At 38.0% G+C, this 24,345-nt stretch overlaps 1 protein-coding gene across 1 annotated transcript; it reads right to left on the bottom strand.

The window, feature by feature from the left end:
• Nucleotides 1–1,440: 1,440 nt before the first annotated feature.
• On the bottom strand, nt 1,441–4,674 carry LOC127122044 (uncharacterized). Its single transcript, XM_051052455.1, has 6 exons — nt 4,255–4,674; nt 3,329–3,650; nt 2,535–3,205; nt 2,249–2,357; nt 1,774–2,111; nt 1,441–1,680 (listed from the first exon to the last, which is right to left on the bottom strand). The coding sequence occupies exons 1-6, from the start codon at nt 4,672–4,674 to the stop codon at nt 1,441–1,443; spliced, it is 2,100 nt and encodes a 699-aa protein (XP_050908412.1).
• Nucleotides 4,675–24,345: the final 19,671 nt, after the last annotated feature.

Here is a 24,345-nt window from a genome sequence, read left to right on the forward strand (position 1 = left end):
TATATCGTTGGAACACTAATCCATCATTATGCAGTCATAAGCCTCCTGAACACACAATTCATTCTGAATCATGTTATTATGCCAAAGCCTAACTTACTCAGTCTCCTTTTTACTCTTTTTCATTCTTGCACAATCACATTAAGCTTGTTATCTCCACACACTCATAGTAAGGCAACCAATTAGTGACTCTGTTCCTTTTTACACGGGGTTCTGGTACAAAAATTGGTAACCCCTTATTTACCCAATTTCAGTTGTGGGGGATAAAACCATAATTCGCCCTACCAAGTCCAGCACCAGAAACCTATGAACCAACCAACAATAGGTAATTATTATGTTTTATTTTTGTAGGTTCCACAACTGTTGGGTTAAGTGACCGGGTGAGGGCCACCCAACTTAGAAGGTGCATTCCCTAATTATTATTTTTTTCAAAAGAAACTTGGATCACCCACTTATTTTCATCGGCTTCCTTACGTAGAGCATGTGTGAGATGGTGTCGACTGCAAAGATAAACTACTGAAGAGCTATAAGAGAATGAAAATTCAAGGCTATGTCATAACAAGTATTTAAAACAATTTCCATACTCAGGAGACCTACGGTGTTAAGACGATACTGATCTTGTGAACTTTTCCCAAGTCTCCACAACTAACCTCAGATTAATCTATAGCCTAGAACTTTCAAAAAGATGCATTTTTTTTAATTTTATTTTTTTTATAATTGAAAAAAAAACAACGAAACAAAAGCAAAGAAAATAAAACAAAAAGGGAATTCCCTCCCCCACACTTAAAACAAGCATTGTCCTGAATGAAAGGACATAGTTATTGAAGTTGAGAGAAAGGAATAAGAACTCCCTGATCAAGTTGCAGTGTAGTTGGGTGCTTCCAAAGGAAGCTCCTCTATGCTTGCATTGTCAGGCGATGAACTCTCATGAAATAGCTTTAGGCGATGCCCATTGACCTTGAAAACTTTGTCAGTACCTGCACTTTTAATTTCTAGTGCACCATGAGGGAAAACGTTAGTAACGACAAAAGGGCCAATCCATTTGGATCGAAGTTTCCCAGCCATAAGCTTAAGGCGGGAATTAAACAGTAAAACCTGTTAGGCCACAAAGAATTCCTTCCTAGAAATCATCTTATCATGGAAGTGCTTAGTTTTCTCTTTATAAATCCTAGAGCTTTCATAAGCCTCTAGCCTAAGCTCTTCAAGCTGTTGTAATTGGAGTTTTCTTTCAATACCTGCTTGTTGCATCTCCAAATTACAACTTTTCACCGCCCAATAGGCACGGTGTTCTATCTCTACAAGAAGGTGACATGCCTTACCAAAAACAAGTCGATAAGGAGACATCCCAATGGGGGTCTTGAAAGCTATTCTTTGAGCCCAAAGTGCGTCTTCTAGATAGTGGCTCCAGTCCTTCCTATTTGGTTGCACCATTTTCGCTAAAACCTATTTGATCTCTCTGTTGGAGATCATAGCTTGCCCATTTGTTTGTGGGTGATATGTAGTAGAAATTCTGTGCATAACTCCATACTTCCGGAGCGAAGCTTCCATGGTGCGGTTACAAAAATAAGTGCCTTGGTCACTTATGATAGCTCGCGGTATTCCAAACCTGCAAAAGATATTAGACTTGGCAAAATCTGCAACAACTCTAGAATCATTAGTCCTAGTGGGGATAGCATCCACCCACTTTGGAACATAACAAATCACAATTAAAATGTACAAAAAACCAAATGATATAGGAAAGGGACCCATGAAGTCGATTCCCCATACATCAAATACCTCACAAAAAAGCATAGGCTGCTGAGGCATTTCACTCTTATGAGTGACATTTGTACCTGCTATCTGGCACTCTTTGCAGGTGCGGTAAACCTCATAGGCATCTTTAAAAATAGTGGGCCAATAAAAAACCGAGTCTAGGACTTTTCTTGCAGTCCCTTGAGGACCAAAATGTCCGCCGACTTGAGATGCATGAGAAAAATTCAAAATGGATGCAATCTCATAATCGGGGACACATCTCCTGATTACCTGATCACTACCAAACTTCCAAAGATACGGATCATCCCAAACATAATATTTGGCATCACTCTTGAGTTTATGGATTTGTGGCCTGGATGCACCTGTAGGAAAAACACTAGGAACAAGATAATTAACAATATCAGCAAACCAAGGAGTAATACCATGCACAAGTAAAAGCTGCTCATCAGGAAAGTCATCCTAGATGGGAAAAGGATCTTCATCTCTCTCTCTATTCTACTCAAGTGATCATCCACTAAGTTCTCAGCTCCACTTTTGTCTTTAATCTCTACATTAAACTCTTGGAGGAATAATATCCACCGAATCAATCTCGGTTTTGCTTCCGGATTCTTCAACAAGTACTTTAAAGTTGCATGGTCAGTAAAAACAACAACCTTGGAACCTAGCAAGTATGATCTGAATTTATCAAGAGCAAAAACAATAGTTAGAAGTTCTTTTTCAGTGGTGGTGTAATTTGACTGTGCAAAATCTAAAGTCCTAGAAGCATAATAAATAACATGGGCAACCTTGTCAACTCTTTGTGCAAGGACAACCCCAACAATATAATTAGAAGCATCACACATAATCTTAAAAGGGAGGGTCCAGTCAGGAGGCTGGATGATGGGAGCGGAGGTTAATGCTTTCTTCAAGAAGTCAAACGCTTGTTTGCATTTGTCATCGAAACTGAAAGTGACGTCATTCTTCAACAAGTTTGACAACGGAAGAGCTATCTTGCTGAAATCCTTGATGAAATGCCTGTAAATACCCGCATGACCAAGAAAAGAACGAATCTCGCGAATGCAAGAAGGGTAAGCCAATGTAGAAATTACGTCAATCTTAGCAGGGTCAACAAAAATTCCTTTTTCAGAAATTATGTGAGCAAGAACAATTCCCTTCTCAACCATAAAATGACATTTTTCATAATTTAAAACAAGGTCAGTCTCGATGCATCTCTCTAAAACCATATTCAAACTTTTCAAGCATGCATCAAAAGACGAATCATAAACAGTAAAGTCATCCATAAACACTTCCATGTAATTTTCAATAAACTCAGAGAAAATACTAATCATGCATTGTTGGAAAGTGCTAGGAGCATTGTAAAGACCAAAAGGCATCCTCCCGTAAGTAAATGTACCAAATGGGCACGTGAAAGTGGTCTTTTCTTGATCTTCAGGTGCAATATGAATCTGAAAGTAACCTGAAAAACCATCAAGAAAACAATAATGTGATTTACCAGCTAGTCGTTCAAGCTTTTGGTCAATGAACGGCAAAGGAATGTGATCCTTTTTGGTAGCTTAGTTCAACCTCCTGTAATCAATACAAACTCTCCAGCTATTATGAACTCTAGTGGGAACAAGTTCATTCTTTTCATTTTTCACAACTGTGAGTCCAGATTTCTTAGGTACAACCACCACTAGGCTTACCCATTTACTATCAGAGATAGGACAAATGATATCTGCTTGCAAGAGTTTGGTTACCTCTTTCTTTACCACATCAAGAATCAAAGGATTAAGCCTCCTTTGGGGCTGCCTTACCATTTTAGCACCGTCCTCAAGTAAAACCCTATGCATACACATGGAAGGACTAATACCTAGGATGTCAGCTAATGTCCATCCAATTAACTTGTTGTGCTTCTTCAAAACCTGCAAAAGTTTATTTTCCTGATCGGAATCAAGGTTAGAAGAAATAATAATAGGGAGTTTTTCATCACTCTCCAAATAAGCGTATTTCAGATTATCCGGGAGTTATTTCAGCTCTAAGGATGGGGGTTGCTCGATGGATGGGGCTTTTGGGGCAGCCGTCGAGAGCATCAGCTTCTTAAACAACTTCATTTACAACAACTTCACCTGTAAGAAAAATGTCACCCTATAAGGCATCATCAATCTCAGCACATACAACACAAATGTTAGTGTCAGTATAATCAGCACATGAGTAAACATCATAAAATCCAAGTAAGGATGGAAAATCAAGTGAAAACAATTCAAAATAAGTTTCATAAACCAAATCAGATATCAACTCAATATGAAAAACAGAGTGCTCTTCCAAGGGATGTTTCATGGCATCAAAGATGTTAAATTTTGCGATAATGTCACCAAATTCCATGGACATGGTTCCATCGTCAACATCAATTTTTGTCTTCGCCATTTTCATGAACGATCTGCCTAAAATGATGGGAGCCCTGCTTGACTTAGTTTCTCCTTCCATGTCCAGGATGTAAAAATCTGCAAGAAAAATCAAATCTTTAACTTGAACAAGAACATCTTCCACTATACCAGCAGGGCAGGCATTGCTCCTGTTCGCCAACTGAACGATTAAACCTGTATGCTGCAAATGACCAAGACAATGGTTATTATAAATAGAAGTAGGCATAACATTAATGCCCACTCCCAAATCAAGCATACAATTATCGAATTGCTTATCTCCGATGGTACAAGGAATAGTAAAAGTTCCCGGGTCCTTGCACTTTTGTGGCAAGACCTGAGAGATGGCTGAAACATTTTGCTCTCCTGTAACTTTTTCAGAATGGGGCCTGGGCTGAATAAAGGTAGAAATATTTCTTCCCAAGTTGACTCTCTCACCACCTTTCACATGCCTCTTGTTTGTACACAAATCTTTCAGAAACTTCGCATACTTAGGAACCTGCTTAATGACATCAAGAAGTAGCATGTTTATCGCAACTTTTCTAAAAACATCCAAGATCTCCCTCTCTTTGTCTCCTTCCTCAATTCTTTTATTTTTCAGAACTCTATGTGGAAAGGGGACTGGTGAGACATATTCTTTTTCTTTATTTTTTTTTCAGTTTCTACCACAACAGAAGAAGGTGAACAAGGAGAAGAAGGTTCAGATGTTACCTCAAGAATTTTTTTTTTGGGGGGTTGGTTCTGTGACCTTTCCGGACCTCAAAGAAATTGCACTGAGATTGGCATCAGGACCTTTTGGATTCACAACTGCTTGGGCAGAAAGTTGGTTTGATCCTTCAGATTGCATGGCATTCATTGAGGTGGTAAGCTATCCAATCTGTGCCTGCAAGGTTTGAATACTAGATTTTGTTCTTTGTTGAAACTAAAGATTATTAACAACTAGTTGTTTGACCAGGTCCTCTAATGAAGGTCCAGAGGGTGTCTAAATGGTGGCTTGGGGGGTAGCTGCTGGTTGGGTTGGCTGTTGGTTTCCATATCGAAGGTTGGGATGGTTCCTTCAATTGGGGTGGTATTTATTGATGGACATGTCAGGAATGTTGTTGTACCTGTTCTGATTGTTGCCTTGATTGTAATGGTTTGCTGCATAAGCTTGAGGCAACTCAGTGATCGATTCATCATGCAAAATAGGACAAATATCGGTTGGATGCTCAGGAGAAGTACAAATACCACACAGGTTTTCCGCTTGAGTCTTACTTACTGCCAACTATTTCACTAAAGAGGTGAGTTCGTCAATTCTGGTTTCTAAAGCTTTGTTGGAGGAAACCTGAAATTCGTTCACACCCTTTGCTTGGACATAATTGTTTATGGTTGTAAATTTTTAGGAATTGAGGGGCATATTTTTGATAAATGCTTTGGCGGCGGCTGGAGTTTTATCGACGAGCGCTCCACCTCTAGCAGCATCAAGAATATTCCTACCCATTGGTAACAAACCTTCATAAAAGTACTGAATGAGCAATTGTTCGGTGATCTGGTGTTGAGGACAACTAGATACTAATTTCTTGAATCTTTCCCAATACTCAGCAAGTGACTCATTATCCTGTCTAATACCACAAATCTCTTTCCTGATCGAGGTTGCTCTGGAGGCAGGGAAGTATCTCTCTAAGAACACTCTTTTTGGAGCATTCCAGCTTGTGATCGAATTTGGCTCAAGATAATATATCCAATCCTTTGCAGCACCCAGCAATGAAAAAGAAAAGCTCTAAGTTTGATATGGTCTTCAGTTATTCCTTCAGGCCTCAACGGTGTAGAGCACACAACCTAGAATTCTTTGAGATGTGTTGATTCTAAGTGTTGACAACAATTTTGGTAAAACAAAGAGTGTTCACAAGATGTCATGTGTGATGTCTTAACATGAGATATCCTATGTACCTGCTGGAGTTCAAGAACATGTGCATGCAGGATTGTTTCAGAATGCCACATACAATGCCATGGCTTCTGATATTGGATGTATCTGCTGGAGCTTAAAAGAAAGACATGTTCATGCAGGATTGTTTCAGATGACATACGCAAGATCATGATATCTGATATGGTTGTACCTGCTGAAAGTTATAAAAGGAAATATTGGATTATGCAGGATTTTTCCAGGATGTCAGACCCGATGTCATGACATCCTGTACACAGAACATTCAAAAAGAATGTCTGGTGTTTTATGATTGCACAATTAATGGCAATCTTTGAATGATTGAAGATCTGATTAGCTGGCGCATTCAATCATGGATTACAACCAGCTTTACGTATTTTCCAAGGAGATCTAACCAGCTGTTATAAAAAGATTTGATTGGAAAATAGATTTAGGGTTTTCAAGATGTCCAAGCGCAGCAGAATGCTTCTATAAAAGGGGATTTAGAAAACTTGTTTGAACACACAACCAAGATTGAGCGAAATACATAGAGAGAGTTAGGGTTTGTGTCTATTTAGTCGTGAGACTTCTAGGTCATTCAAGTCACCCATTGATGATTGAATTGGACTGATTCGTGGTTGTAAGTTGTCACTCTAAAGCTGTTAAGCAAGAGTGTGTGTCTTCTTGATCAAAGATGTGAAACAAGATCAAGAGTGTGTCTTCTTGATCAAAGCTATGAAGCAAGATCAAGAGTGTGTCTTCTTGATTGAAACTGTAAAGTAAAATCAAGAGTGTGTAATTGAAAAGTATTTTCTTTTCTCAAGGGATTGTTGTTTAAAATCACTGGTGTGTGATTGTAGGGAAGTGAGTGGGTTCTCATATCTAAGAGTGCTTAGGTTGAAATTGCACGGGTAGAGATTAGGTGAGAAAGACTGTAACTTGTTGAAGTGTACGGAGAGTCTTTGAACTAATTCTATTTTAGTGAATTTCCTTCCTGGCTTGGTAGCCCCCAGACGTAGGTGAGTTGCACCGAACTGGGTTAACAATTGCTTGTGTGATTTATTTTACAATTCTGTATCTTTGTCCATTGTGTGTTAACATATATTAGTGTCGTAACATTACCTTCGACATCTTATATCTGATACCAAAATTTCAATTGGTATCAGAGCAGGCATCCTGCTCTGGTTCTGGGTGAGATTTAGGGACAATACTTTCTGGTACAATGGAGAGAGATGGAGGATCTGTTCATAGGCCACCAATTTTGGATGGTTCTAACTATGACTATTGGAAACCTAGAATGGTAGCCTTTCTAAAATCTCTTGATAACAAGGCTTGGAAAGCTGTGTTAACAGGTTGGGTGCATCCTGTCATTACTAAAGAAGGAGAAGCCACTGCTGAGAGGAAGCCTGAAGAACAATGATCCAAGGAGGAGGATGATCTATCCCTTGGAAATTCCAAAGCTTTGAATGCCATATTTAAAGGAGTAGACAAAAATATTTTTAGGTTGATAAACAACTGTGAAGTGGCCAAAGATGCTTGGGACATTCTCAAGACCACTCATGAAGGCACCTCTAGGGTAAAGATGTCTAGACTTCAGCTGCTCACCTCCAAGTTTGAAAACTTAAGGATGAAAGAAGATGAAAACATTCATGAATTTCACATGAGTATCCTTGAAATTTCTAATGCCTCAGGAGCCCTGGGAGAAAAGATGACAGATGAAAAACTGGTAAGGAAAATACTCAGGTCACTCCCTAAGAGATTTGCAATGAAGGTGACTGCAATAGAAGAGTCTTAAGACATTTCCATCATGAGGGTAGATGAGCTAATTGGTTCCCTCCAAACCTTTGAGATGGGATTGAATGATGGTCTTGAAAATAAAACAAAGAGCATAGCCTTTATGTCAAACACATAAGAGGAAAGGAATCAGGAGGTTGATGAAGACCTGGTCAATGAAGTAGCAATGGTGGGAAGACAGTTCAATAAACTATTGAAAAAGATGGATGTAAGATATAAGACAAATGTCAAGAACATCTCATCTGACATCAGTAAATCCAACAATGCTGGAAGAAGAGCAAGATCAGATGAGAAGATCAAAGAAGGAAAAGAGGCACAGTGCTATGAATGTGATGGGTTTGGACACATCAGGACTGAATGTGGAACCTACCTTAGGAAACAGAAAATGAGTCTTGCTGCCACTTGGTCTGATGATAGTGAAATAGAGGAGGCTACAAATCCTGTGACTGCCTTGATAGGAAGATGGGGATCTGATGAAGACTCCAGTGATGGTGAAGTAACCTTTGAAGAATTGGCATCTACCTACAGAGAGTTGCGTATCAAAAGAGTAGATCTGTGCAAACAGGTTGAACACCATAAGAAGGAAATAACCCAACTGGAGAATGAGAAGAAAGAAAACTTAGAAATCATCTCCAATTTACAAACAGAAGTAGTAGTTCTGAATGCCAAGCTAGTTGAAAATCCTCAAGCTGAAAGACAGAAGATAGCACAACTGGAAGATGAGAAGGCAGACCATGTGAACACTATCTCTAAGTTGAAAACTGAAGTCATGTTCCTAAACTCTAAACTAGAAGAGATGACCAAGTATGTAAGGATGTTAAGCAATGGATCTGACTCCTTAGACAAGATTCTCCAAACTGGACAAATAGCAGGAGACAAATCTGGCATTGGATATAATAACTCAAAACCTGAGAGCAGCTACACTGGTGCCAAATCTCAAGCCAAACCTAAGTACATCCAAAATAAAAGTAAATTTGTGATGTCACATCATATGTCACAACACCAGAGAAAAAAACAGCAGAAAGGGAAATACCAAAGATGGATATGCCATCACTGTGGGAAATTTGGTCATCTAAAGCCGTTCTGCTATAAACTGTATGGTCATCTATAGCCTGCTCATCATCAGAATCACTATCAATCCAAACCCAAGCAGCACATGCCTATCATTAAGAAGCAATGGATTCCTAAGACTAATGCTACAGGTTTGATAGCTCACTTGCCCCTCAGAATCTCAGCCAAAGAAGAGTGATACTTTGATAATGGGTGTTCCAGACACATGACTGGAAACCAAGACCTACTAACTGATCTGCATCATCATACCATAAGCCATGTAACCTTTGGAGATGGAGCAAAAGGTGAAATCAAGGGAACAGGAAAGCTTGAGTGTTATTGAGTTCCTAAACTTGACAAGGTTCTACTAGTTAAGGGCTTGACTGCAAATCTAATAAGCATCAGTCAATTATGTGATCAAGGTCTGAATATTAACTTCACCAAAACTGAATGTCTAATCTTTGACAAAAATAGTGAAGTAATTATGAAAGGAATCAGGTCCAAAGACAACTGCTACATGTGGAGCTCTCAAATGGATTATCCCTTAAAGCATTGGATGAGTATAGATGCTCTCAAGAGTGATGAAAAACAAGTCTGTGGGAAATGTCAGAGAAAGATGACACACCAGAAGCTCAGAGGAGAAAAGGTTATGATGGCTCAAACAACTGAGAAGACAGATCAAATAAGTGGAAATATGACCAGTCATAAGCAGAATGGAATTGTTAAGGCTAGGCCACAAGGGACTTAAGTTTATCTCGAAGCAAAAGGCCAAGAACAATGTGGAGGAGATTGGAGAAACACCTGATTCTACACATGTGAAAGGTATAGAAGATAGAAGCAGTTGGGCTCAACTTGGTTGGATGAAACTATTGGTGGCATACAATGTCACACACGATGTCATGACATTGTATTATGACAACCTGAATGCTGAAACTAGGTCCAAAAATCAGACTCATCACAGATGGACAATGTACTATTTTTGCTATTATCACTTCATTAGAAAATTCGTGAAAGACAAATTCAGAGGTCTAAAGCATGGACTGGAAGTAGCAGACAGGGGTGCAAGGAAGTTGGGTGAAATCCAAATTAAATATGATGGAAGAAAATTAGGGATTTGGACTCTTGTGAAATTATGGCAATTAAAGAGGAAAAATAAAAGAAATAAAAACAGTGCCTGCCCTTTTAAAAACAGTGTCCTTTAGCACACGCTACCTAAACACAACAATCTCCATTTCCATTCAACTTCTCTGAGAAGCTCAGCTAGGGCAAAGAAACTTTTCTCAAAAGTCCTACAACATGTCTCAACATCCATCATCATCTGGTTCAAAATCCTCCCACCATGCAAAGACTCCATCCATGAAGATTGTAGATGAAGACGTGATGGACGTTACTCCACTGTGCATAATACCAGGCGACGCCACAGGTCCCTCCTCCAAGGCTGAAGATAAGCAAGGTAATACCTCTGGTAACTCCTCTCTTCCAAAAGACATGTATTATGCTGATCGTGCTATAAGGAAACTAGTCACGAGGATTCTAAGTGAAGGGCATAAAGTTGAAGGGGTTTCTACCCCTCTGTCCAGAAGGGTGTAAGACCTTAATTTTGACCCTAAGATCCCTCATGGCATCATAACATTGCATTTGCAAAGCCTCAAGGATCATGAGCACCTTAGTTCCTTACCTTTGGGTAGGATCCCTTGAGATTTGGTTTGAGATCACCAAGCATGCTTGAATTGTATATCATTGCTTTTCTCATTATTTATTAACCAAAAGCACAAAAAATATGTCACTAACATTTCTTGTTTGTAGCTTGAGCAATCACAAGGTCAAAAGCTTCTAGGTGATCCTTTCTGCAAAGCTATGGCCAAGAGAATATGAAAGCAAGCATGGTAATGGTTCCCAAAGCCCTCATTCATCAAATATTCCTCCCTAGTATCTCAATTCATCATTTTGATCAAAGCAAGTCAAAGGGTTTGAGGTTTGTTTCCCAAGTAAACCCTAATTCATTTGATCATCAACAATGCCTTGCTCGTGAGGCAACCTCAGCCCATGATCAAATACAATCAAGGGAAGTTCTTTAACTCATGATTTCATGCATATTTGAACTTATTTGAGTGTCCTCAATCATCAATTCATCAAGATATGAGTTGTGGACTTGAGAAGTTGATCAGTCAATTCATCTGACTATTTTGAAATGCATTGAGACCTAACGTTTTATGTGTTGGTCAAATGGAGATGACCTCAAGAGGAAAAATGTTCTTAAGGACAATATGAACAACTTTCATGTTCATAAAAAATTGATTTGAAGCTTGGAAGGTCATCTTACATTCTAAGACATTATAGGTCATTTTGACTGAAACCCTAACTTTTGGGTCAACTTCCCAAGAACATAACTCATTCATTTTTTATGATTTTGAGGTGGGATAAAATACATTGGAAATTTTAAGATGTATAATTCAAATTTTATGTTGAACAAAATTTCATAATCTCAAAGGAAATACATGTGATAATGCAAGGCATTATAGGTCACTTTGGACCAAATGCATTGAAAGGCAAAAAAGTCCAACTTCAAGTGCCCATAACTCCTTCATAAAAAATTCAAATGACGCAAAATGTAAGTCCATTTTTATTATATTGATAAGATCTACAACTTTTATGTTGGATGTTTTTTCATTTGAAGCTTGCATCATCAACATAGAAGGGCTTGAAGTTGGACTAATTTGGCAAAATTCTCAAAGGCATGTTTTGTACTATGAACTTCATGGTCTGTTTTCATAAATTTCCACACTTCAAATGAGTTTTTTCTCAACATAACATTTGTTCCTTATGTCAAGACCTTTCCAACCATTACCCACATGCTTATGTTTGGATTTTCTAATTGGCATTTTCGAAGAGATGAAGTTTTAGGCACAATTATGTAATTCATGATGAAGCTTCATGCACAAGCCATTAGCTTGCAAATCAAACGTCCAAACCTTCTCAAAACAAGCTCAACATCCATTTGCACCAGGTTTTGGGCCTCACATGCGCCTGTACAGGTCCATGCATGGAGGGCCCAATTCTCATGCACATGAATTCTTCATGACTTTACATCAGCTGTGTCTATAAATAGAAGGCATTGCTCACTTCAAAACTCAACCTGAAGGCGCCTGGAGCCCTGCTGAATTAATTCCCCAACCTCTCACTAAAGGAACAATCTCAATTTTCTCTCAAATTTCAGATCTAAATTTTGATCTCCTCGATTGAAATTTCAGCTCTAAAGTTCCTTAGCCTTCATCCACTTCATCCAGAGATCACACTGCAAGCTTGAACATCAAGAATTCGTGCTCCTAAGTTCTCCATTTCTGGGGTTTACTTCAAACTTGGATCTCTTTGAATCTCATCATACATTGCCTATTTCTTGTTATTATTGTGTTGTCTGAAGTCCTCTCTATAGAGGCATCATTATTGAGTGCTTAATTGTTGAAATCCATGAAGTTCAGCATGAACACCATATTTTTCTCCTTCTGATTTCTCTTACTATAGGGATCTAGAAGAGAAACTAATGGTACAGAGGTGATGTACATCACCCCAGCTTTCCAATGATATGAGGATCGCTCGTTTTCATTAAGTTTTTTACCTCTGCAACTCTCACCAGAAAATGCAACCTCGCCAGAGAAGACGGTGGTGTACACCACCGTCTCTTTGCCAGATCAAATCTGAGCCATCAAATGCATTTTCCAGATCTAATCGTGGCCATCATTTGTTATGACTTATTTTAATGCCTCGTGTGTCTCATTGACTAAGGCTTATGGTGAGCGCGCGCATGTGGAGCGTTTGATCAGCCACGTCAATTAATGAGGCTTGATCAGACGCCTCTCCTTTTTTCTGATTTTCTTAATTTCCATTTTATTTCTTTTATTTCATTTAACTTCAAAAATTCATAACTCTTTCATTTTAATTCCAAAAAATGTGGGACCAATTGCATTCTTCTCCATTTAAATTCTAGTTTCTAAAAATGATTTTTAATATTTTTTATTTTGTCATTTGATATTTTTTGTGAATTTTCTCTTTTCTGGTTATTTTTAATTCATTTTAAATAGTTTTTGATATTCAAAAAATACAAAAATATTTTCTCTACCTCTTTGAATGATGATGGATCTATGAAAAATATTCTCATCAATTTTTTAATTGATTTGAGATTTATTTGAGATTTTAGTTCAATTAGGTCATTTTTATTCATTTTTAATTGATTAAAAATAGTTTCTGACTTTTAAAAATGCTGAAATTTTTTGTCAAACTTTGTTTGACCTTGTTGAACTTAGGATAAATCACTTGGACTTTTCAAAGTTGATTTGAAGTGATTTTGAAGTTTGAGCTTTCTTTAATATTTTATTTCAAGTTTATTTTTAATATTAAAAATGCCAAAAATATTTTGTTCATTTCTTGACTCCCAATCTTCATCCCACATCTGTTTTTTTATTGTTTGACCATGATCCTTAATGTCATTGGTCAACACTTGTTGATTGGAACATTCCATTTCATCTAATGCACTTTATTCTTTCCATTTTCATTATCCATTATTCATCTCCTTCTTCTTCTTATTCTTTTTTCTTTTTGATCAATGAGTTGAAGGTTGATAAGTTAGAATTGATTAGGGAGGTTTAATCTTCCTTGATTCAAATCCAATTCATCTTGATCAATTGATCAAGTGAATGGCTTTGCATTGAGGATAGATTGCTTCCTAAATCATGCAAAAGGCTTAAACCAATACAAGATCAATTCCCCTTTTCTTTTGGCATGGCAAGTTGTTGGAACTTGGTTCACTAATCAAGACTTCTAACTTGTGTTTGTTGCCCATATTATTATTGACCGACCTCAGATAGTTGTGACTTCTACATAAGTCCAATTACGATTGCTTAACATAGCGCTAAATTTGCCTTATGGCACACTAACTACTAACCATTAACCATTAACATTTACTTTTTGCACTTTATATTTATGCAATTTACAATTCTTGCACATATTATTCATTTGCTTTTCCCTTTGCTCACTTGAGCACATGTTTATGTTAATGCAATTTGCCTTTTGCTCACTTGAGCACATAATTGTGTATATACTTTTGTGCTTGTGTTTTGTTTGTTTGTTGTTGACCAAAATGCAAAGAAATGGACAAAATGGACTTAGATATTAGGACCTCACCCAAGCTAATGGAGTTTGAATAGCAACTAGGCCTCATGCCTTTAGAGTTCTTTAATGTCAAAGAGCAACTAGGCCTCATGCCTTTAGAATGCTTAATGTTGAAGATGACTTTGAAAGGACCCACTTCTAAAACTCCTCTTGTCCATTCCTTGTTTGTTTTTATAGAACTTTTTGATGTGTGTGTTCTTGTGCTAGGGATTCCAACTTGAGCCAAATTGAGGAACCATTACCATGAGCTTCTAAGAGAGAGAGATCCAGGATACATTGAGGAACTTTCCAAGAGTTCATTTGATTGTTGATTGCTTGAGTTTATGCTTATGTGATTGCTTATTCCAAAGGATGGGAGCTACTTGGATCATCAATATGATCTCAAGAGAGGAACTCCATTTGTGGTTTTGTTTCTTATCCCTCACCTCTTATATGATTAGGAATTTAGCCATTCTTCGTCTTTCCTTCACTCTAACCCAAGCCAAAACCTTTGTGCAAACATTTAACATTTGTTTTCAATATTAGAAACCTAAGCCTTATGCTTTTGATTTTCAAACTTTCTTTTCATTACACTTATTTTGAATTGAATCTTTAATCCACTTTGACCATATTTTGTAAATATTTTTCATTGGTAAATGTAACCCATCCAAATATCCTTTTGTGGTTTCAATGGCCACTTTCTTAATCAAAATTCTTCATAACCTTTAGCTATTAGGTTTGAGTTATCCTTGAGGTAGATGTAATACTCACCTATATCCTTAGTGATGGACAATGAGTCTTCCATGCTTATTATAGGGTTAACCCCTCACTAGCATGTTGAAGCTATCCTCACATGGTGGATTTGTGGTTTTTAGGATGAGTTTTCTCCCTTGGATAACAAAAGACCTTAAGGCTTTTGGACCAATCAATTCACCAACTCACTTTGAGATTTTTACCCCGAACTACGAGGTTTTGATCCTAATCTTTTTTAAGATGGTACGTAGGCAATGGGTTTATCCATCCAAACACAAAATGTAAATAATTTGTATATTCTCTTCTCATCTCTTCAATCATATTTGCACAAACAAATTTTTCACAAAATAACAACCTTACAACAAGTATGAAAAGGGCTCCCTAGGAGTACCTAGGATGTTTTGGGTGCTTAAAACCTTCCCATTGCATAACCAACCCCCTTACCCAGATCTCTGACATTTTTACTAGTTTTTGATTCGATTAAACTTTTAGGTTTTTGTTCGCTTTGTAACCATTCCTTTGGATAAATAGAAGTGCGGTGGCGACTCGACTTGTATGGTTTACCTTGGATTTAGTCAATATCTCTAATGGTAACGAATACCCCGCTACAGAAAAGTGGCGACTCTGCTGGGGATAGGGTTCTCTAGTGGGTTTAGCCTACTTTTCATATTTGTTGTATTGTATATTGTTTTCTGACATATTTTTATGCAATTTGGGATTACTGTATTGTATGTAATGATTGAATTGCTTGAATATTAATTCCTTGTATGCTTGGTGATCTTTGTGAGATGAGTTCTATACCCGAACTCGAGTGCACTTAGGATATGAGAATGGCATAGTCTTGTTGACTTGTGTGGAGTTATTCCTTAGCAAGTTGACTTGCAAGCCCATTCACTTGGTGGAGGTCATGTTGGGATCAATAATGTCACACAAGTAGTTGTGGTTAGACATTACTCTTTCCAATATAGACCTTAGAAGCTAAGGACTTTAGTTTACCAAGCCCATCTTGGCCTATTCTTAGGATGTAGTGCGAAAATCGTTCAAGTGTAAGATTTGATACGATTGTTACGCGATACTACACTCATAAGAGTCTCTCTTAAGAATATTTTTGGAATACGAGTAGTCGTTTCTCCGATAATATCCGAAAGATGGGATGATGACTATGGGAACCTCTTGTAGAACATGTTTGGCAGGTTAAACCCTAGTACACTCCCTTTGGGTGGTTCTTAACCAAGACCCCATGCTCGTGACTTGCAACAAATCCTTGATTCATGGTCGATATGTTCATATATCCTTAATATCAATGGAACTTGGGTGTTGATAAGGTGTAAGCCATAATCCACCAAATTGGATGATTGATATTAAGGATGCCATGATCCATCCCATGACCTTTGTTTGGTGTGCTTTGTTTGATCCTTGAGTGTGGTTGTTGCATTCATGCATTCATGCACCCATTTGCATCCATATCATCAAAACAATAAAAAAAAATTCAAGGAACTTAAGAGGTCTATTTGCAAATTTTCAGACATGGAAAGACAAAGAAGGAATACAAAGAAATACAGCTTCAGACAACCAGATTTGAAAGAGCTAAGGAATTTGACATCCTATGTATTATATCCCTTGGGTTTCAAAGCTCGTTTTGGGAAGCTTCTTCCTCTTCTGACTACTCAGGTGGATGAAGGATTGATGAGCGTATTGGTGCAGTTTTATGATCCTTTGTACCGTTGCTTCACGTTCCCGGATTTTCATCTTTTTCCCACGCTTGAGGAGTATGCCTACCTTGTGGGTATACCTATTCTAGACAAGTTGTCGTTCAGTGGCTTAGAGAGTGTTCCTACTTCTCAAGAGATAGCTGATATGTTGCATATAGATGAATCTCTGGTTGGTGCTCATATGACTAACAAAGGTGGAATTCAAGGTCTCCCTTCTGAGTTCCTCATTGCTCAAGCTACTGTGTATGGGAAAGCCATGAGTGAGGACGCCTTTGAAGCCATATTTGTACTTCTCATCTATGGGCTAGTGTTGTGCCCCAACATCGACAAGTTTGTGGATGTGAACGCTATTAGGATATTCTCTACTCTTAATCCCGTTCTGACTCTATTGGGTGACACTTATTTTTCTTTGCATATGAGGAATGAAAAGGGTGGTGGTACCATTGTGTGCTGTTTGCCTTTGTTGTATAAGTGGTTTATTTCACACTTACCGCAGACGGTCGCTTTCAAGGAGAACAAGGGATGTCTACGGTGGTCCACGAGACTTATGTCTCTCAATAATGATGATATCTCTTGGTACAATCGTGTGTATGATGGTGTGCAGATTATCGACTCTTGTGGTGAATTCTCCAATGTACCTCTTCTTGGTACATGTGGTGGGATTAACTACAACCCCGTTTTGGCACGTCGTCAGCTTGGGTTCCCCCTAAATGATAAACCCAATAACATTCTGTTAGAGGGTGTGCTCTTTCAGGAGGGTAAAGATCCCCGAGGCTTGAAATCTAGGGTGGTCCGCGCTTGGCGCAAGATTCATAGGAAGGGAAGGAAGGAGCTAGGTCCAAAGAACTGTGTCGCTTTGGAACCTTACACTGCTTGGGTTAGGAAGAGAGCTTATGAGTATCTCATGCATTACAAGTATCCGAGACCGACACCCTTGGTTACGGCTGGGCCTTCAAGCCTCCCTGACCAAGGAGTAGAGGAGTTGAGAGACGAAGATCGTTCACGTGCTTCGATCCATGAACGAGAAGAGTTGTTTCAGCAGATTAAGGAGAAGGATGCTCTAATAGAGTTTCTCGAGCATCAGATCATTGATGATCCTGATGATGCATGGACTTCTCTACTTCCTCAGTCTTCTAGGTTCTGGAAGAGGAAGTACGATCGACTCGCCAAGGAAAAGGCAGATATGGAGGCAGCCTATGAGGAAGAGGTGAAGAGGCTTCATGCATCTTATCTTCCTGTGTCCCGAGCTTTAGATGATTGTTTCTAGGAATCCATAGGATGATCATTTTCCTTCTCTCTTGTATTGTATTTGGTTACCAATGATGTACTTCTTTGGTGTAAAAAATATTTTCCAGATATTATGAGATGTTTCCATATGTGATAAAAGTATAATATTTCCCAAAATTTGCAAATAGAACTCTAAAAGTTCCTTTGAAATAAAAAAACAAATCATATGCACAAACATTGCATGCATCATGTGCATAAGCAGGTTTTGTTCCAGGCTTCTTGTCCTATGGTCTAACTTTGTGTTCTTCATTTATTACAAAGACAAGCTGACTCACCGGTACTGCAACAGAGCCAACTCTTCGAGACTAATGGATCATCTAGAACAAGAGAACCTCGAGCTGAAAGAGGAGGTAGCCAGATTGACTACCCTGATGGAGTCATTCCTGGCCGCTCAGAGCCAGTCTTCTCCAACACCATCAACTCCTCCCCAGAGGACGGTTATCTCTGAGATCGCAACTTCTACTGTGCCTGCTGCAACAACTCACTTTGCGCCATCCATGCCAGCCGAGTTCCCTTGGGGAATGCCCGCCAACTTTGTACCAGAGGGATTTGCCCCTACTCTCGCTTCCCTGCCGACATCTAGCCCGGTCCTTTCCGTGCCACCTCCCGTCGTGCACACATTACCAAGGGTTGAAGATACCATCTACCATTCTGAGCCATCTAAGGGCCCAGACATTTATGAGAAGATGGATGATATGAAGGATCAATTCCTTGCACTTCGCAAGTGTAGCGAGGTATTCGTTACCATTAGAGATATTGACTAAATCCAAGGTAAACCATACAAGTCGAGTCGCCACCGTACTTCTATTTATCCAAAGGAATGGTTAGAAAGCGAACAAAAACCTAAAAGTTTTATCAAACCAAAAACTAGTAAAAGGGAGTCAGAGATCTGGGTAAGGGGGTTGGTTATGCAATGGGAAGGTGTTAGGCACCCAAAACATCCTAGGTACTCCTAGGGAGCCCTTTTCACATTTTGTTGTAAGGTTGGTATTTTGTGAAAATTTATTTGTGCAAACATGATTGAAGGGATGAGAAAAGAATGTACAAATTTATTTACATTTTGTTGTTTGGATGGATGAACCCATTGCCTACGTACCATCTAAAAAAAAAGATTAGGATCAAAACCTCGTAGTTCGGGGTAAAAATCTCAAAATAAGTTGGTGAATTGATTGGTCCAAAAGCCTTAAGGTCTTTTGTTATCCAAGGGAGAAAACTCAACCAAACCACAAATCCACCATGTGAGGATAGCTTCAACATGCTAGTGAGGGGTTAACCCTATAATAAGCATGGAAGACTCATTGTCCATCACTAAGGATATAGGTGAGTATTACATCTACCACAAAGATAACTCAAACCTAATAGCTAAAGGTTATGGAAAATTTGATTAAGAAGGTGGCCATTGGAACCACGAAAGCACATTTGAATGAGTTATATTTACCAATTAGAAGTATATACAAAAATGGTCAAAGTTGACTTAAAGATTCAATTCAAAAGAAGTGTTATGAAAAGAAAGTTTGAAAATCAAAAGTATAGGGCTTAGGTTTCTAATGTTTGAAAACAAGAAAAGGTAAAGGGAAAGAAATGAACCACACTAGGAGTTCCTCTCTTGAGATCATAATGATGATCCAAGTAGCTCCCATCCTTTGGAACAAAGCAATCACAAGCAAATATTTGAAGCAATCAAACACACAGGTCATGCTTCTAGGAATCCTCCAATGGCTTTTGTATCTCTCACTTTGGATGCTCAGGGCAATGGTTCCTCAAAGTGACTCAAGGTTGGAATCCCCTAGCACAAGAAAACACACATCAAAAAGTTCTAATAAACAATAAAAAAAATGGACAAGAGGGAGTTTAGAATATGGCCCTTTCAGAGTTCATCCTTAAGCTTTAAGCATTCTAAAGGCAGGAGGCCTAGTTGCTCTTTGAAATTTAAGCATTCTAAAGGCATGAGGCCTAGTTGCTCTTCAAATTCCATTTGCTTGGGTAGGGTCCTAAATTCTAAGTCCATTTTGTCCAATTCTTGTCATTTGATCCACATCAAACAGACAAACACAAGCACAAAAGATATATACACAATTATATACCCAAGTGGGTAAAAGGCAAATGGCATTAACATAAACATGTGCTCCAATGAGCAAAGGAAAAAGCAAATGAATAATATGTGCAAGAATTGTAAATTTCATAAAAAGTAAATTGCATAAAGTAAAAGTTAGTTGTTAATAGTTAATGGTTAGTATGCCATAAGGCAAAAGTTAGCGCTATGTTAAGCAATCGTAATTGGACTTATGTAGAAGTCACAACTATCTGAGGCCGGTCAATAATAATGTAGGCAACAAACACAAGTTAGGAGTCTTGATTAGTGAACCAAGTCCCAACAACTTGCCATGCCAAAAAGAAAATGAGAATTGATCTTGTATTGGTTTAAGCCTTTTGCATGATTTAGGAAACAACCTATCCTTAATGCAAATCCATACACTTGATCAATTGATCAAGATGAATTAGATTTGGATCAAGGAAGATTAAGTCTCCCTAATCAATGCTAACTTATCAACCTTCAACTCATTGATCAAAAAGAAAAAGAAGAAGAAGAAGGAGATGAATAAGAGAAAAAAATGGAAATGACAAAATTAAAGTACATTCAATGGAATAACATGTGTCAATCTTCATATGTTGACCAATGACATTGAAATTCAAGGTCAAACAATCAAAAACTGAAGTGAGATGAAGATTGGAAGTCAAGAAAAAAATAAAATATTTTTGGCATTTTTTAATATTAAAAATAAACTTGAATTAAAAATAAAAGAAAGGTCAAACTTCAAAATCACTTCAAATCAACTTTGAAAAGTCCAAGTGATTTATCCCAAGTTCAACAAGGTCAAACAAAGTTTGACAAATTTTTTTAGCATTTTTAAAAGTCTGAAACTATTTTTAATCAATTAAAAATGAATAAAAATAACCTAATTGAACTAAAATCTCAAATAAATCTCAAATCAATTCAAAAATTGATAAGAATATTTTTCATAGATCCATCATCATTCAAAGAGGTTGAGAAAATATTTTTGCATTTTTTGAATATCAAAAACTATTTAAAATGAATGAAAAATAACCAGAAAAGAGAAAATTCAAAAAAAATATCAAATGACAAAATAAAAAATATTAAAAATCAGAAATAGAAACTAGAATTCATTTGGGAAATAATGCAATTGGTCCCATAACTTTTGGGTTAAAAATGAAAGAGATATTGATTTTTGAAATAAAATGGAATTTAAGAAAATAAAATGGAATTAAAATAGAAAATAGAAAATGCAAAAAAACGAGAGCCCTTGGATCTGAGCTCATTAATTGAGCTGGTAGATCCAAGGATCCATAGGCGCGCGCTCATGGAACACCAAAGTCAATGCAATCACATGGGAAAGAAATAGAAGTCATAACAAGCAAGGGTCCTGATTGAATCTGGAAATTAGATCACACGGCCAGGATTCAAACTGGAAATGATGAAGCCACCGGAGCCACCGTCTTCTCCGATGAGCCTCAAGATTCCGGCCAGAGTTGCAGAAATTCAAACCTTAACCAAATCGTGCGATCTATACATCATTAGAAAGCTGGGATGATGTACATCATCCCTGTACCATCCATTTTCCCTCTAGATCTCTATAGTGTGAGAAATCAGAGGTGGAAAAATCTGGTGTTCATCATGAACTCAATGAATTTCAAAAATTAAAAGCATAAACATGATGCCTCTATTGAGAGGACTTTAGCCAACACAAAATCTAAGCCAATAGGTCAATGGATTAGGAGAATCGAAGAAAATACCAGTTGGAATGTAAGCTTGAATTTTGGTGATTTGAACACGATGCCTTGCTTGCTTTGCTAAAACAGAAGTTCAATGAGATAAATGATGAAGGTTTAGAAGCATTAGATCTAAGAATTCAACCAGATGAAGTTGAATTTCAGATCTGAAAAAAAATGCGAAAAGTGAACTTGCTTCTTTAGTGATGGCTATGGAAAGAATTCTGCAGCATTTCAGGTTGGATTTGGCGTGTGAAATGAAGGGAATGAGGTCTCTATTTATAGAGGAAGTGGCAAGGAGAGTGTGAAATGATCCGTGTGCATGGCATGTGAAGCTTCATTGCATGGGCTTGCATGATCATGCACAAGGCCCAAAAACAAAGCCAAATGAGTTCTGAACACCAGCCAGATGGAATTGGACGTGTGACTTGCAAGGCAATTGCTTATGCACCAAGATTTCAAGTGAATTCTTCATTTGTACCTAAACATTCATCTCTTCGAAAGTCCCAATTAAAAAATCCAAACATGATCATGTGAGTAATGGTTGGAAAGGTCTTGATGTAAGGAACAATTTTAATGTTGGGAAAAAATCCATTTGGAATGTGGAAATTTATGAAATTTGAGTTTAAAGTGTGATGTGCAAAACATGTCAATGCAAGGTTTCTAAAATTGGCCAATTTTCAAGCCCCTCTATTTTGATTATGCATGCTTCAAATGGAAAAACCGCAAACATCAAAGTTGTAGATCTCTTCAAGACAATCAAAATGGACTTAAATTTTGCATCATTTGGATTTTGTATAAAGAAGTTATGGGCACTTGAAGTTGGACTTTTTTGCCTTTTAATGCATTTGGTCAAAAAGGACCTATAATGTCTTGCATTATCACATGTATTTTCTTTGAGATTTTGAAGTTTTGTTCAACATAACATTTGAAGTAGACATCGTAAGCTTTCTAATGCATTTTATCCCACCTCAAAATCATAAAAAATGAGTGAGTTATGTTCTTGGGAAGTTGACCCAAAATTAGGGTTTCAGTCAAGATGACCTATAATGTATTGGAATGGCAGATGGTCTTCCAAGCTTCAAATAAATTTTTGATGAACATGAAAGTTGTTCATGTTGTCCTTAAGAACATTTTTTATTTTGTAACCATCTCCATTTGACCAACACATAAAAAGTTAGGTCTCAGTGCATTTCAAAATAGTCAGATGAATTGACTGATCAACTTTTCAAGTCTACAACCCATATCTTGATGAATTGATGATTGAGGACACTCAAATAAGTTCAAATATGCATGAAGTGATGAATTAAAGAACTTCCCTTGATTATATTTGACCATGGGCTGAGGTTGCTTCATGAGCAAGGCATTATGGTGCACAAATGAATTAGGGTTTCTCTGAGGAACAAACCTCAAATCCTTTGACTTGCTTTGATCAAAAATGATGAATTGAGATACTAGGGAGGCATATTTTAATGGGAGGCATATTTTGATGGATGAGAGCTTTGGGAACCATTACCATGCTTTCTTTCATCTTCTCTTGGCCATATCATTGCACAGTTGATCTCCTAGAAGCTTTGAACCTTGTGATTGCTCAAGCTACAAACAAAAGATGTTAGTGACATATTTTTGTGCTTTTGGTTAGTAAACAAAGATGAGAAAAGCAATAATATACAATTCAAGCATGCTTGGAGATCTCAAACCACTCTCAAGAGATCTCACCCAAAGGCAAAAGGAGCCAAGATGATAATGATCCTTGAGGCAATGCAAATACAATGTTATGATGCCATGAGGGATCTTAGGGACAAAATTGGGGTCTTACAGATGCCCCTATTTAATGTCATTCTATCCGGAGAAGGGAAGGTTAAAATCTTCGTCTCGACGAGGTAGAATGGGCTTAAATAATAACAAAGAGACGAATTTTGGTCCCTAAGAGACCTCATGATGCAAATGTGTGTATGCAAAAAAAGGTAACACTCTGTGGGGATATGTGTCCACAGAGGAGTAAAGAAAATCAGGAGACACTGACAATCCATATGAGTGATACATTCCATGGGACAAAATCCTGGGGACTCTTATGGGGATAAGAAAGAAATGCGTGAGCAGGGCACGACTTAAAGTTTGGGGAGAAGAATTCCAAAGGGAATAAACCAATGGAAAGACTCGAGCTGACTCGAAGACGCCCGTATTGGGGAATATGCCAATACAGCAAAAAAGATCCACAATGGGTACTTCGGATAAAAAATCCGGACGAAAACAATCCACTAAGGGACTTCGTTGGGGATGTCTTAAAAAAGACTCTCCTGGGGGGAGTAGTGGGATGAGGTATTATCGGTTACTGGGTAATAAGCTCGACGAGACACGAGATCTGAACACCGACATAAGGGTCAGAGATACAACATGCTCGGTAAGAAATGAATATCTAAGACCGGTATAAGGGTGAGAGATATCGAAACTCCAAAATATCTGAGTAAGACCTAAAAGGTATATTTTAACTCAGGAAGTCTGACTCCACAGGGGACTAAAAGTCATAATAGGGAGCAGAAGGAGGGCACACCAGGGATACCGGTTACTGGGCATATAATAGGTGACCAACCAAGGCGTGAATTGGGGAATATTTCCAAGACACTCATCATCCAAAAGAGGGCTAAAAGCAAACTCGACTATAGGATGGACATTCGATTCCGCAAAGGGGATACGAATCTTACTCTACTGGGGAAGAACCAAAGGATTCGACCGAAGAGCGCATGAAATATATTATCTATTATCG

Source organism: Lathyrus oleraceus, chromosome 2, assembly GCF_024323335.1.
Source record: "Lathyrus oleraceus cultivar Zhongwan6 chromosome 2, CAAS_Psat_ZW6_1.0, whole genome shotgun sequence".
Classification (NCBI taxonomy): Eukaryota; Viridiplantae; Streptophyta; class Magnoliopsida; order Fabales; family Fabaceae; genus Lathyrus; species Lathyrus oleraceus.